The 12,868-nt window shown below is 30.7% G+C and overlaps 1 protein-coding gene across 1 annotated transcript; it reads left to right on the top strand.

The window, feature by feature from the left end:
* Positions 1-7,278: 7,278 nt before the first annotated feature.
* On the top strand, positions 7,279-8,025 carry LOC143076803 (mytilin-1-like). The gene has a single exon (XM_076252675.1). It carries the CDS (start codon positions 7,279-7,281, stop codon positions 8,023-8,025), a length of 747 nt encoding a protein of 248 aa, XP_076108790.1.
* The last annotated feature ends 4,843 nt before the right edge of the window (positions 8,026-12,868 follow it).

Below are 12,868 nucleotides of genomic sequence, written 5' to 3' on the forward strand. Positions count from 1 at the left end.
ATTCAAGATACTGCTTTACTATTGTCATAATGAATTAACATTTTGTTCCAAATTGCCTCATGGTTATAGTATCAACAAAACATAACGATGAATTTTGAATTGAAAAACTTGTTCAAACAAATTTAATTTCATTTCAATGTTTAATATTATACTGATACAGAACAAAACAACGAAAAGGCATACGGCGTATATAGAATTGTTCGTAAATGTATCACTTTAACTCGGCATGATTGTAGACAAGCGATTTAGTTTGTTGATTAAGTAGGAATAATTAATACTCTTTCTGGTAATTATAAGAACTCGGCTGAATTTTAGACAATTTTGTTTTAAAAAATTATACAGTATCAGCCATTTAATATGATTGATAACATTCTATATTTTGTAAGGGAGGCCATTTAAATGAAGTATGTGGTAATCTAATACAATTAATGAAAAGAACATATTTTGTTGTTTTTGTTTGACCAAGTATGTTAACAGGATAAAGTTTTTGTACTGATTTTTTTCAACAATAATGTAAAATGACGTTTACGATTACGAAGGTTATCAAAACACGGCGGGAACTGCCCACTCTTTCCAAAGCACTACACTCGGTTAGTTTAATGTATTTGTTCTCGTTGGTTGTTGTTTGTCTGTTTTCTATTCATGCCACTTTGTTTCCTTTCGATATTGATTATTTAAATTTTTTTTAAATACCATTACATTAGTGTGGCGATCGACATTTAGTCTTCTTTTATGAACCCCTTGAATTTACCCCAAATATCAAGGAAATGGATGTACAATAAAATATGCATAAACTAAACCAATGTGCTACCAGACGTTTTATTTGCAATTGAATATTCGATTATACTGATTTTATTCAATTATATATTAAATGAAGTGTATAGATAAAATGTAAATTCAATAAACATGCATTATTGATTTAAATCGGGGTCAGTAAGAAGGATTAGGTTTTGAATAAACATATTCAAATGCCCAAGTATTCCACAATATGTAATATTTTTAAAAATCTGTTATACGTTTTCTCTTGACATGCTTAATTAAATTGAGAATGGAAATGGGGAATGTGTCGAAACGACAACAACCCGTTCATAGAGCAGACAACAGCCGAAGGCTACCAATGGGTCTTCAATGTAGCGAGAAACTCCCGCACCACGAAGCGTCCTTCAGCTGGCCCCTAAATCTATATAAATATGTTTTGACATAAAACTGAGGAATTATAAATTGTATCATTAAGAATATGATGAAAATACACGACAATTTCTGAGGAGACTTGAAGGACATGACATTGACTCACACGTACATTAAAACGATAAATTAAATGCAAATTTTCGAGAAAAAAAATATCAACTTTCTTTTAAAAAAGTATGTCATTTAAAACAAAGCTGGCTATAAAATGAGCGCCTCAAAGCTATAGACGCATCAGCAAACCTACAGCCGTCAGTAGCAGTCAATTACATCCTACAGCAGCAGCCTTCTGGAAATTCACAGGTACTGTCTGTTTATCATAAACGTTATACATGTAGATGCTTCAAACACTTACAGTTGTTTCATGTCGGGTATTTAAAATATTACTGAATTAGTCAACACATGCATCAATGTTTGTGGGGTCGTTTATAGGTTGACGTTCGGTGTGAGCCAAGGCTCAGTGTTAAAGACCGTACTTTGACCAATAATGGTGTAATTTTATAATTTATGACTTGGATGGAGAGTTGTCTCATTGGCACTCATACCATATCTTCTTATATCTATCATATACATTTTTTGTAGATTTTTTCTAAACTTGTTTTTATCTTTTATACACCGAAACATTTTTGGATTTGATAAATCATGAAGGGTGAAGACATTTTATACTAAATGTACAATCTTGTTTAAAACAACGGGTATCGGGTTATATGTGTGCGTGTTTTTTTATTTTTAGCCGACACAATGGTATTAAGGGCATACAATACTGTTACAGGGGAAGTAATGACGTTACTAACGTAAATTGTTATTTTCGCGACGTCAAACTATGACTTATCGGGAAAACATTCAGTTTTCGACTTATTTTTATCATTCAAACTTGTTTAACTTGAAAACGAGTTCATGGACCCCTCTGTTTTAAAATGCCATTTTGGTTTGATTACGTAAGAAGATTATTTGTGTCAATTTTCATTAAAGCGTAAATAGTACAATTCTTTTTAATTTAATAAATATACACCCAAAGATGATTTTTTTTCTACCTTCATGAACATTTGATAAATATGATTTATTTCTGAATAATTACATTAGATGTATGTTTCATCATAATACTTTATTCTGATTGGCTAACTGCACATCAGGTGTTATTCCTAAAGCAATTACATCACTAAATAAAACTTTTCATTCATGATAACACGTGGTCCCACAATAAAGTACAAGTGTGAATTAAAGACCAAACAGCATATTCATTTCTATCAGTGATTTTTCCTTCCAATTTTGTGTGAAGGTGTTGCATGATTTGAGGAACAAAATATGATAAAAAGAATTGGGGGTCACCGACTTAGTTTTGTCACTATAGCAACCTCAGTTTCGTGTTTTCCCGAATATTAACATAATATTTGCTTGTTATCTAAACTCTCTAAAAAAATGCTTTTTATCAAACCTACAAGCATTATTCTTGTTTCACGTTAAACAGTAGATTTGTATCTTTTAAATATACAGGTTCAAGAGTTTATAGGCTCATACTGATATGATCTTTAAAAATATGATTTATTTCATTCCCGCCAAAAATTAAGCGTAAAACTGAAAAACGTTTCAAGTATTAAAAAATATCTACCAGTGATTTCTTTATAAAAATTTAAAGAAGGAAAGTGCCATATGTACTCGTCAAAATAAAGCAAAAAAAAATGTATGTCACCGACCTTTCAAAACGTTATGAGTAATTTTGATGTTTTGTTCGCGTTCGTTTTGAAGAAAAGAGTTGTCTTTTTTCAGAAGAATGCATCTGACGTCATAGTACAAAATTTCCTTGCTGGCACACTATTTGAAAAAAAAATTCGCAAATTGGACGTTGGAAACCCACATTTAAATTTCCAAGAATAACAACTATATTCACCTATTTTATTATCCGGTAATACTAGAGATTAAGCATGTATCAGTTTCAGATCTTTATGATGTTGTTGCCGCACAATATAAACCTCCAGCAACACAATCCGCCGGAATGGAAAATTGTTTGAAATAACCTTTCACACCGCTTTTGTATTGAAAGTCTGTTTTTGTCCTCTGTCCCACATAAGCAAAATTATTGAAAAAAAAATGTTGAAATCCGTGAAAAACGCGAAATAGGACGTTATGATTTGACGTTTTTTAATTGCTAGAAACAATGTCATAGAGCTTTTATGTCGACACCAAGTTGCGTTAGCTGATGCGCATAAACAATAGGCTGTTTGGTCTTTAAATAAAACAATTATAGAATTCGTGTTTTCATGATCATAGCCAAATAAAGTAATTATAAGTATTGCATGCTTCTTTTTGTAACTTCATATGGTTGTAAAAGCGTTGATCGTGCGTACATTTTTAGTATAAAGCGCTTCTACGCTTCATACAAACTGTACTTTGGTCAATGATTTTACACCCAAATGAAGTTACAAAAAGAAGCATTCAATTCGAATTAAAAAATGTATAAATTTTTAGAAAACTTATAAATTACAGAACTTACAAATTATTTACCAAAAAAAAAAAAAACAGTTTGTGTTTATCTTTTAAAACAAAAAAAAAGTTATGTCTTTCTTTCGAAAAGAAAAATACGGCCACACATTCGAATTTTGAGCAAATATACCAAATGTTTACCTCATTTTACTAAAAAAAAGTAGCACATATTTTTACTACATATTTTGTTTAAAAAGGTAACAAATAGTCTATATGGAAATTTTTATCAAATGTGAATACGGGATCAAAACTGTATTGTATGCCCTTAAGACTAAAAAGTAAGAAATAATTAAAAGGAATTAAAATTCTTTTTTTTTATTATTTTTTCTAAAATAATATCTTTATTGCACTTTTCTTTGCTGTTTTAACAAATTACTCGACTTACAGTAGTTGGCCGAGTATCCCTGTGAATTAGTCACTGGATAACCAGGGAATTTTTCAGTGAATTCATATCTATAGATAAGTTTGTTTATTTTACAATTCATAGGTATTACATACATCTGAGACATATATTTTACAAATAAATATATTGTTTCATGATTACGGAAAGTCTACAGTTTTGTCCGGTTTTGTTTCTAAAGATTAAAATTTTGTGATCATTGACCTTAACCTTTTGGTATTAAGATTCAAATAGACAAAAAAGTCAGCGTATTAAGATTTCTCAATAACCTCTTGATACCACGCTTTGTTTAAGTTTAAAGCACGGAATTTCCATTCTCTTCAAAGATATTGAATTATTTGGTTCTCTGTCTGACATAATGTTAACAAAATATAAAATAATTTAGAGGAATGTGGATTGGAAAACAAGCACTCTCAAAATAATTTAGTAGGAATAAAGCAACAAAAGTGAAAGGTAAAGATTTTTGACCAATAGACTCGAGTATCAAAATATGAGATGGTAAATTTCCGAAATGAAAACATTTGTCTATGTTTGGCAATGTAAATTATAATAATAAGTGATAATTATTTTTCACAAAATACATATTTTCTCTTAAAATACAACAAAGACATTACATCTTGTTGTTTAAATTTGTTTTGACAGGAATAGTCCAGCAGATAGGTGCAATATAGGAAGAAATTGTACACTTCGTGTTTAAGCATTAAACTTTGCTTAAAAATACTTCTATCTATACTCTTAAATTTAAGATATAAAGCAAAGCTGAAAATATTATTAACTTTTTATTATTAATCGTTATTAAGTTTTGATCAGAAACTTTAGTTTAAAGTATTATAACTGATCTTTTAATTTCATTTGAGTCACATCAGATGAGTTTCAGTCTAATTTTATAATGTTGAAGCAACACTTGGTGACGTTTGATCCACTTCCGGTTGCAATTTTGTGTTAAAATTAATGAAAAATATCGGCTTTTAAATTTCAAAAAGTTAAAGGAGGATGTTAAATAATTATTCAATTAGTTCTTTGGAAACCATTTAAAATAATTTTTTGGGTGAATGATATTGTTTCAATTGTTTTTTTTTGAATATAGATGGACCTTTCACTTTATAAACAGTCTAAATAACAATTCAAAGTTAGATCTAAAAAAACTTGAGACATCTGATGGTCAAAAACCACGAACATCTTCTTCGAATGTTGAGGATATTCTGACTGGACTATGTACAATTTGTCAAATTTTGACAGAAGAATTACTGCAATGCCTCAACAATGCGTATTAATAGTGACTTGGATGGAAAGGTTCTCATTTGCATTCATACCAAATTTCCTTGCATTTAATGCTTGCTTATTTCTCTGATGTCCTTGAAAAAAAATAAAGAAGAGATAGTATACTTGCTTTAAAAGATAACAAAGGAACCGCCCTTCAGAGAAATTCTGTTATTGTGTTATTGTGTTATTGTGTTATTGTGTTATTCTGATGTATAATTGAACAACTATATCAGAGAAGTTCAATCATTTCGTTTAAAAAGGCAGGTCCATCGAAAGAATTCCGCCAACATAAACAGCTCTATTTCATAACACATAACGTTCTATCCATCAAGTGGATGGGTGTGGGGTGAATGTCTCAGCTTGGAATCACAATTGCATATCCCAAATGCGTTTGGATTGAAAGACAAAAGCGACCAATGGAAACAATTTTTAACGACATATCAGAGGCATTATATTCATGTCAAGAGTTTATTCACAAGTTTAGATGAATATACATTTTGTAGGTCTTTTAACAATATGAGAAAAACTAAAAAATTGAAATCTCAGTTTGTTCTTGTAAATGAAATAAACAATAATTGTTTGTATACACTACAATACTATAATAAGTTAATGAATGTGGTGGTATTAGTATGTTACCATTCAGATACACATGCATAAGCCAGTGTTTATTTTCTGATGATTTTGCTAATCAAAATCCAACATTCATTGTGTAAATGAAAATACTACTAAGTGTGTGTCAAACTGAATTGATTATATTAAACGGCACACGACAGTGAATATATATTATTAATATAACCTAGCAGTCAAACAAACATTTTTTGATATCTTTACGATTTTTTTAATGATAAGTATGCACTATGAATGCATGTTGTCGTTCATTTGGGCTAGAAAAGGACGACGTGTTTCGTGATCGTTTTCTACCATGTGCACTGCCTTCTGGTTTGCTTCAGATAGGCAAACATATAGGAAACAATAAAATTCTTTTTATTTAGTTTGAATACAATTTAAAACATAAAGAAACAGCAGAAATAAAACGTCCAAGATTTTTTTAAAAGGCTCGTTTCTCGATCATGATTGAAAATCCTACTTGATATTTAACAAAGAACCATTCCATAATTGTAAATGACTAACTTTTGAATAAAATAGTTCGTGTAAATAAGATGGCATTGTATACAATAAACTCATCATAGATACCAGAACTAACTTTATTTATATACGCCAGACGCGCGTTTCGTCTACAAAAGACTCATCAGTGAAGCTCGAATCCAAAAAAGTTAAATGGGCCAAATAAAGTACGAAGTTGAAGAGCATTGAAGACCAAACTTCCTAAAAGTTTTGCCAAATCCAGCTAAGGTAATCTATGCCTGAGGTAGAAAAGCCTTAGTATTTCGAAAATTCACAATTTTTGTAAACAGTTGATTTATACATTTATAAATATAACCATATCAATGATAATTCATGTCAGCACAAAAAGTGCTGACTACTGGGCTGGTGATACCCTCAGGATAATAACTCTCCATCAGCAGTGGCATCGACCCAGTGTTTGTAAATAAACTCATCATAGATACCAGGACTATTTTATATATATATATACGCCAGACGCGCGTTTCGTCTAGAAAAGACTCATCAGTGACGCTCGAATCCAAAAAAGTTAAAAAGGCAAAATAAAGTATGAAGTTGAAGAGCATTGAAGACCAAAAGTTCTAAAAGTGTTTGCCAAATGCATCTAAGGTAATCTATGCCTGAGGTTGAAAAGCATTAGTATTTCAAAAATTCAAAATTTTGTTAACAGTTAGATTCATCAGTAAAATAAATAAAAACGCAAAAATCAATATGCACAATTAACATAGACTTGAAAGGAAAATAAAATTTGTCTATAACAAGATAAATTCAAACTACTAGTACTGAAAACTTCATTTGACTATTTCAATTGCAGAATTAATAGAAGGATGATTTCGATATATTTTTGGTGTTTCATTGTATTGGGGACCTCTGGAACAGGAATGGTACATGCCAATGATTCGAACAAGCTTCAAAATGTTAAAGCTGTGATTGCTATAGCTGACAAAGTAATTGACTTTTACGACCATCACACTGAATGTGTAGGGGTATTGATGTGTATTTTTGCTGCAGTACCACACTCTAAACGCAATCAAATGTTGAGCAACCCGTTAGGTGTCCTTACAAAAATTGCAACTGACAACGGACAAGATCGTTACAGTTCGTTATATGCAGAAGCCAAGCAATTATTAGCTGAATATCCGAATATTGAACATGTTTTAAATGCAGCTAAAAAGGGATACTCCGTAAAAGATAGTGATGAATGTGAATCTATGTACTCTAAATGTCCATATGAGCCAAAGGAATTGCTGGACACTGTCAACGATTTGGGAGATGTTACCACACTATTGTCTAAGAATGTGTTTGGGAAAGTCATCGCAGATGCAATTGAATTTAACAGCACACAAGTTGGAAAGCCTCAAACAAATAATAGAGAAAAAAGATCATGTGACCACGAAGCATTAAAGGATAGTTGCACTGCTCTTGGAGCTACTTGTGGAGTAGTGACTGCAGGATGTGCAATTTGTACCTTTTTTACATTTGGAGCATGTGCAGCGCTCTGTGGTGAAGCTGCAGTTGGGACGTGTGGAGCAGCCGTTGCTGGTTGTACTGTTGCTAGAGGTGTATGTAGATAAATGCAACAACATGTGAATCATCAGTGAGTCATCGAGATGTTTCTGATCTGCTTGATTTGAACGCTATATTAAAGATCAGAAAGCATGTTCTTTGTTTTTAGCATAATTCGGTCAATAAAACAAACTATTCTAATGATGACATGTTATACTTAAACGCTTTATAGTCTATGATAAATATCTGATGCTAATTAAATGTAAACTTTAAGCATCTGTACAGTGTATTGTTGTCTTTTTTGTTTGGAACAACTGTCTGAATAATATATTCTCAGAATATACTCCTTTGTTCGTGGCAAGAAAAGGTACATACATGTTTTAAAATGAATCATAAAAAAATAACACATTACAAATGAAAAGTAAAAAGATCCCGACGGCATACTTTATAAGTAAAATATAAAAGAAAAACAAACAAGAAACAAACCCTGCAAAACTAACAATGTAGACATTGAGAATCCCATTAAATCCGGGGTTAAACTCAGGTGATACGGAAAGTCAGGCAGTTCTTGCTTCTTATGATAATCACATGTTTTTATTCACGATCAAATCAGGTAACAAGTCTTATTCCAAGGAGAAAAACGAGATAACAGTATAAAAAAGGGAGTAGGCTCTGTATCATCTGTGAACGGACACTCCGTAATGATCAAGCAGCTCTTCATGGCGACAATAATTATGATGAATGACAGCTGGGTAGCCTTAAAGAAAGCAATGAAAACAATAATACTGTTTACACTCAAATTGAATCTTTATTGCACATATTGCTGTTTAACAACACAACTTTATATACAGCATTCCATCAAGTACCTCTGTTAAATTTACCAAAAAATATCAAAGGGGAATATCAGCAAAATCAACTATAAGTAGCATTAAGATCAATATCTGAACACACAAAAAGTAGAATAACAAAATATACCGAACTCTTAGTGAAATTCAAAACGGAAAGTCTTTAATAAAATGACAATACCAAAAGCTCAAACGTATCTTACTAACGGAAAACAACTGTCATATTTCTGACTTTGTACCGGGCAATTCCTTTATGTAGAAAAATGGTGGATTAAACCTAGTTTTGCAGCTAGCTATTACTCTCACTTATATGGCAGTCAAATTGAATTACATTATATTAACAACAATGTATAAGCAAACTAAACAGACATAATAGGTAAAAACGTCAAAAATTGGGGCACAGCTGTCAACATTGTAATATATAATTTTATCACTATAAAACAAATAACAGAATCAACAAAGACACACACAATGGTCTATAGACAATAAACATAAGCAAAAATTAAAGACAATTAAAGGTCTTTCCACCAGTTAATATCTATTTTGATATTAAAATATAAAAAATCAGTCTTAAATGTCAGTTCATATGGCTTTATGATGTATAGATATGAATTTAAAGGAAAGGTCAAAATCTAGAACGTCAAATTAACCTATGACCTTGACCTCAATTTCAAGGTCACAAACTGAGGATTTCAAATCAAAAGACTTTAGTCTCTAATATGTATGGTTAATAAGTTATATCACTTTAAACATAATTTAAGATATGATAGGGGCTAAAACTCCCATTCATTGTTTACGCACCCTTTCAACTAAAATTATTCAGTTACCACATGTCGCAACTAACAATTTATACAAAATAATTTGTCGATATCTTATAAGGTTAATGAAAATGAGTGAAAATAAGACAAATTCAAAAATTAGAATATGACCTTGACCTTTGACCTTGACCTAATTTTCATTTTTTTGGACCAAGGACCTCAAATCAAAAGATCCTAGGTCTCTATCACTTATGGTGTTCCAGTTTAAAATACATTTCAAAATTTCAAATACAAAAAGGGAAATAACTCTCATATGGAGCGTTCATATTGCTTCGGTCGAAATTGGACAAATCATGCGAAGGATATAACGAGCAATTTTATAAAATAAATTTGTTGTAATTTTTTACGGTTGCGAAGGAGTTGTGGACACAAGGAAAACAGTGTTTGGGGAGATAACTCCTACAAAGAAAAGTATTCGGTTACGCAGGGTAAATTTCAAAAGTGCATAAACTGTTCGATATCATATACCTAATATCTAAACGCCATATTGCGAAACAAATGTTTATCGCAAGAACAAAATTTGGCGGAAGAAAAAAAAAATAATCAGAAGAAAAACAATAGGTCTTTCCACAGAAAAGTGGAAAGACCTAATAATACGATATGATATAACGGAATGAAATATATATATATATATATATATATATATATATATGGACGGAGTATAACATATTCATCGAAAGATATATAGTGATAATGGAAATTACATTTCAATGACACTTATACATAATAATTCACTATTGAATTCATTAATGACTTTATCCAAGGGTTTCCATTGCATGTTAAAATCTGTTACACTCATATTTTTTGAGAAATTTGTTTTACTAAAATAAAATTTTCTTTGATATAGTTTTTAAGTCCCTCTATGTGAAGTTTTCCCTCTTGCATCTTAGATCTTTACTAGTAAAATGACTTTATTTTTATAACATTTAGTTTATAGTTATCATACAGACCAAACATGACTATATCCACATTAAGTGGAATTTCAATATGTGTTGTTTCAAAAATCCAGGCATTCCCGCCCAACTTGTCCAAATGATTAGTTAATGTTAACGATTAGAACGATTCCCGGCCCTGTACTTATGAAGTCGCATTTTCACATGCAATTATTTATAACAAACGTTCTTAAAAGAGGGACGAAAGATACCAGAGGGACATTCAAACTCGTAAATCGAAAATAAACTGACAACGCCATAGCTAAAGACGAAAAAGACAAACAGGCAAACAATAGTACACATGACACAACATAGAAAACTAAAGAATAAGCAACACAAACAACACCAAAAATTAGGGGTGATCTCAGGTGCTCCGGAAGGGTAAGCAGATCCTGCTGCACATGTGGCACCCGTCGTGTTGCTTTTGTATTGTAATCATATGATTGGTAGCCTTATAGAATAGAATAGAATAGAATATTTTTATTTCTCAAATTACAGGGGCCATAAAGGGCATAAAATCAGATACAATTGATTTACATAATTGGTAACAACAACAATAGAGGCATATACATATATATTTGGAATATAAGCATTGGTCAGAATCAAGCTAAAAACCACATATATATTGTGAATAAAAGAATAATAAAATTACATTATACATGTATAATATTTATTCTCAAATTATTTACTTGACTTAGTGTCAGTGTTCATACCTGATCTCCTTAATTCAAAACAGTCACAAATATAACAGCCCAGTTTTTCCATAAGAGTGACATTTTCTTGGGTCAAGAGCCATAAAAATTTAAGATGTATTTAAATTTATAAAATTACAACAATTGTTAGAAATGTCTTGAAAAAAATCGTCCCTTTGAATATCATAAAGAGGGCATTCTAATAAGAAATGAAGCTCATCTTCAACTTTACCAAGTGAGCAATTAGAACAAAGACGCTCAGATCTTTCTATATGCTTTTTTGAATATCTGTCTGTCTCAATTTTTAGAGAGTGAGCACTTATTCTTAATTTACAAATTGACTGTCCTTTTTTGAAGTCCTGCAATTCTAAATATTTTTCTTTTTTAAAACAATTTTTTATAGAAAAATAAGTACCAAGCTTCACTTTTTGGGAGTTTATTGTTTGATACTTAAGTTTATTCCAAAATGTGAAATAACTTTTACATAGTTTATTTTTAACATACTGACATAAAGAACCAATTGATTGGTCAAAATTTGGTAATTCAATCTCTCTCTGAATATAATCTATACTACAATACCATGTATTTACATTAGAGCTATGTAACTGTTTACAACATATAAATGCATCAAATAATAATCCTTCTTTCAAATGTTCCAGTCTATGACAATATTTTAACATTGATAAAATTATAGTAAATTACATAGGAAATCTACCAAGCTCTGACATTACAGCTATATTACTTGACTTTCTGTTTACAACAAGAATATATTTCATAAATTTGGTATGAGCTTTTTCAGAAGAATCCTGACCAAAGACTTTTTCTAATATATAATCATTATCTTTTTTACAAGCAGCTGAATCCGTTCTAAACATTCCCCATATTTCACTGCCATATAATAGTATGGGTTTAATTGTATGATCATAAAGATGTAAAAAAGTGGCAATACTAGGGTTAGATGATGACAAGCATCTCTGTAGCTTAAAACAAGCTTTTAAAGATTTGTTGTATAATTCATCTTTACACTGCTTAAATATACCACTAGATGTAAATGTGATTCCAATATATCTATATAATTTTGCACTTTCGATCTCTTTACCTCCAAAATGTAAACAGCATTTTAAAAATTTTCCTGGCTTGTTAATAATTACACTTTTTGTCTTTTTTAAATTTACATCAAAACACCATTCTAAACAATATTCATGCAACATATTAATTCTCTTTTGCAAGCCTTCCTGTGTTTCTGAAAAAATTACTACATCATCAGCATACATAAGACAATCTACTCTACGGTTATTAATATTTACTGGATCAGGACAAGATAAAAACTTGTCAGGTTGATCATTGATAAATATTTAAAAAATATTTGGGCTTAAAACATCACCTTGTCTAACCCCTATAAATGATTTAAAACATGGAGTCAGTTCATTATCAATTTTAAAACAGAGTTAAACAATTTGCCAACACAAGAATTAATGGCAATGCCACGAGAGTTATCTGGTTTACTTGGATCACCAGACTTAAAAACAGCAGATAAATAGACTGATGACCACTGCATTGGATAAATACCAGATGAAAAAACATGATTAAACAGTTTCTGAATTAAGGATTTAGAACTAAACTT

Source organism: Mytilus galloprovincialis, chromosome 5, assembly GCF_965363235.1.
Source record: "Mytilus galloprovincialis chromosome 5, xbMytGall1.hap1.1, whole genome shotgun sequence".
NCBI classification, from domain to species: domain Eukaryota; kingdom Metazoa; phylum Mollusca; class Bivalvia; order Mytilida; family Mytilidae; genus Mytilus; species Mytilus galloprovincialis.

Bases quoted from the DNA above. Each gene is read 5' to 3' on its own strand.
- LOC143076803 (XM_076252675.1), top strand. From the start codon at position 7,279: ATGATTTCGATATATTTTTGGTGTTTCATTGTATTGGGGACCTCTGGA.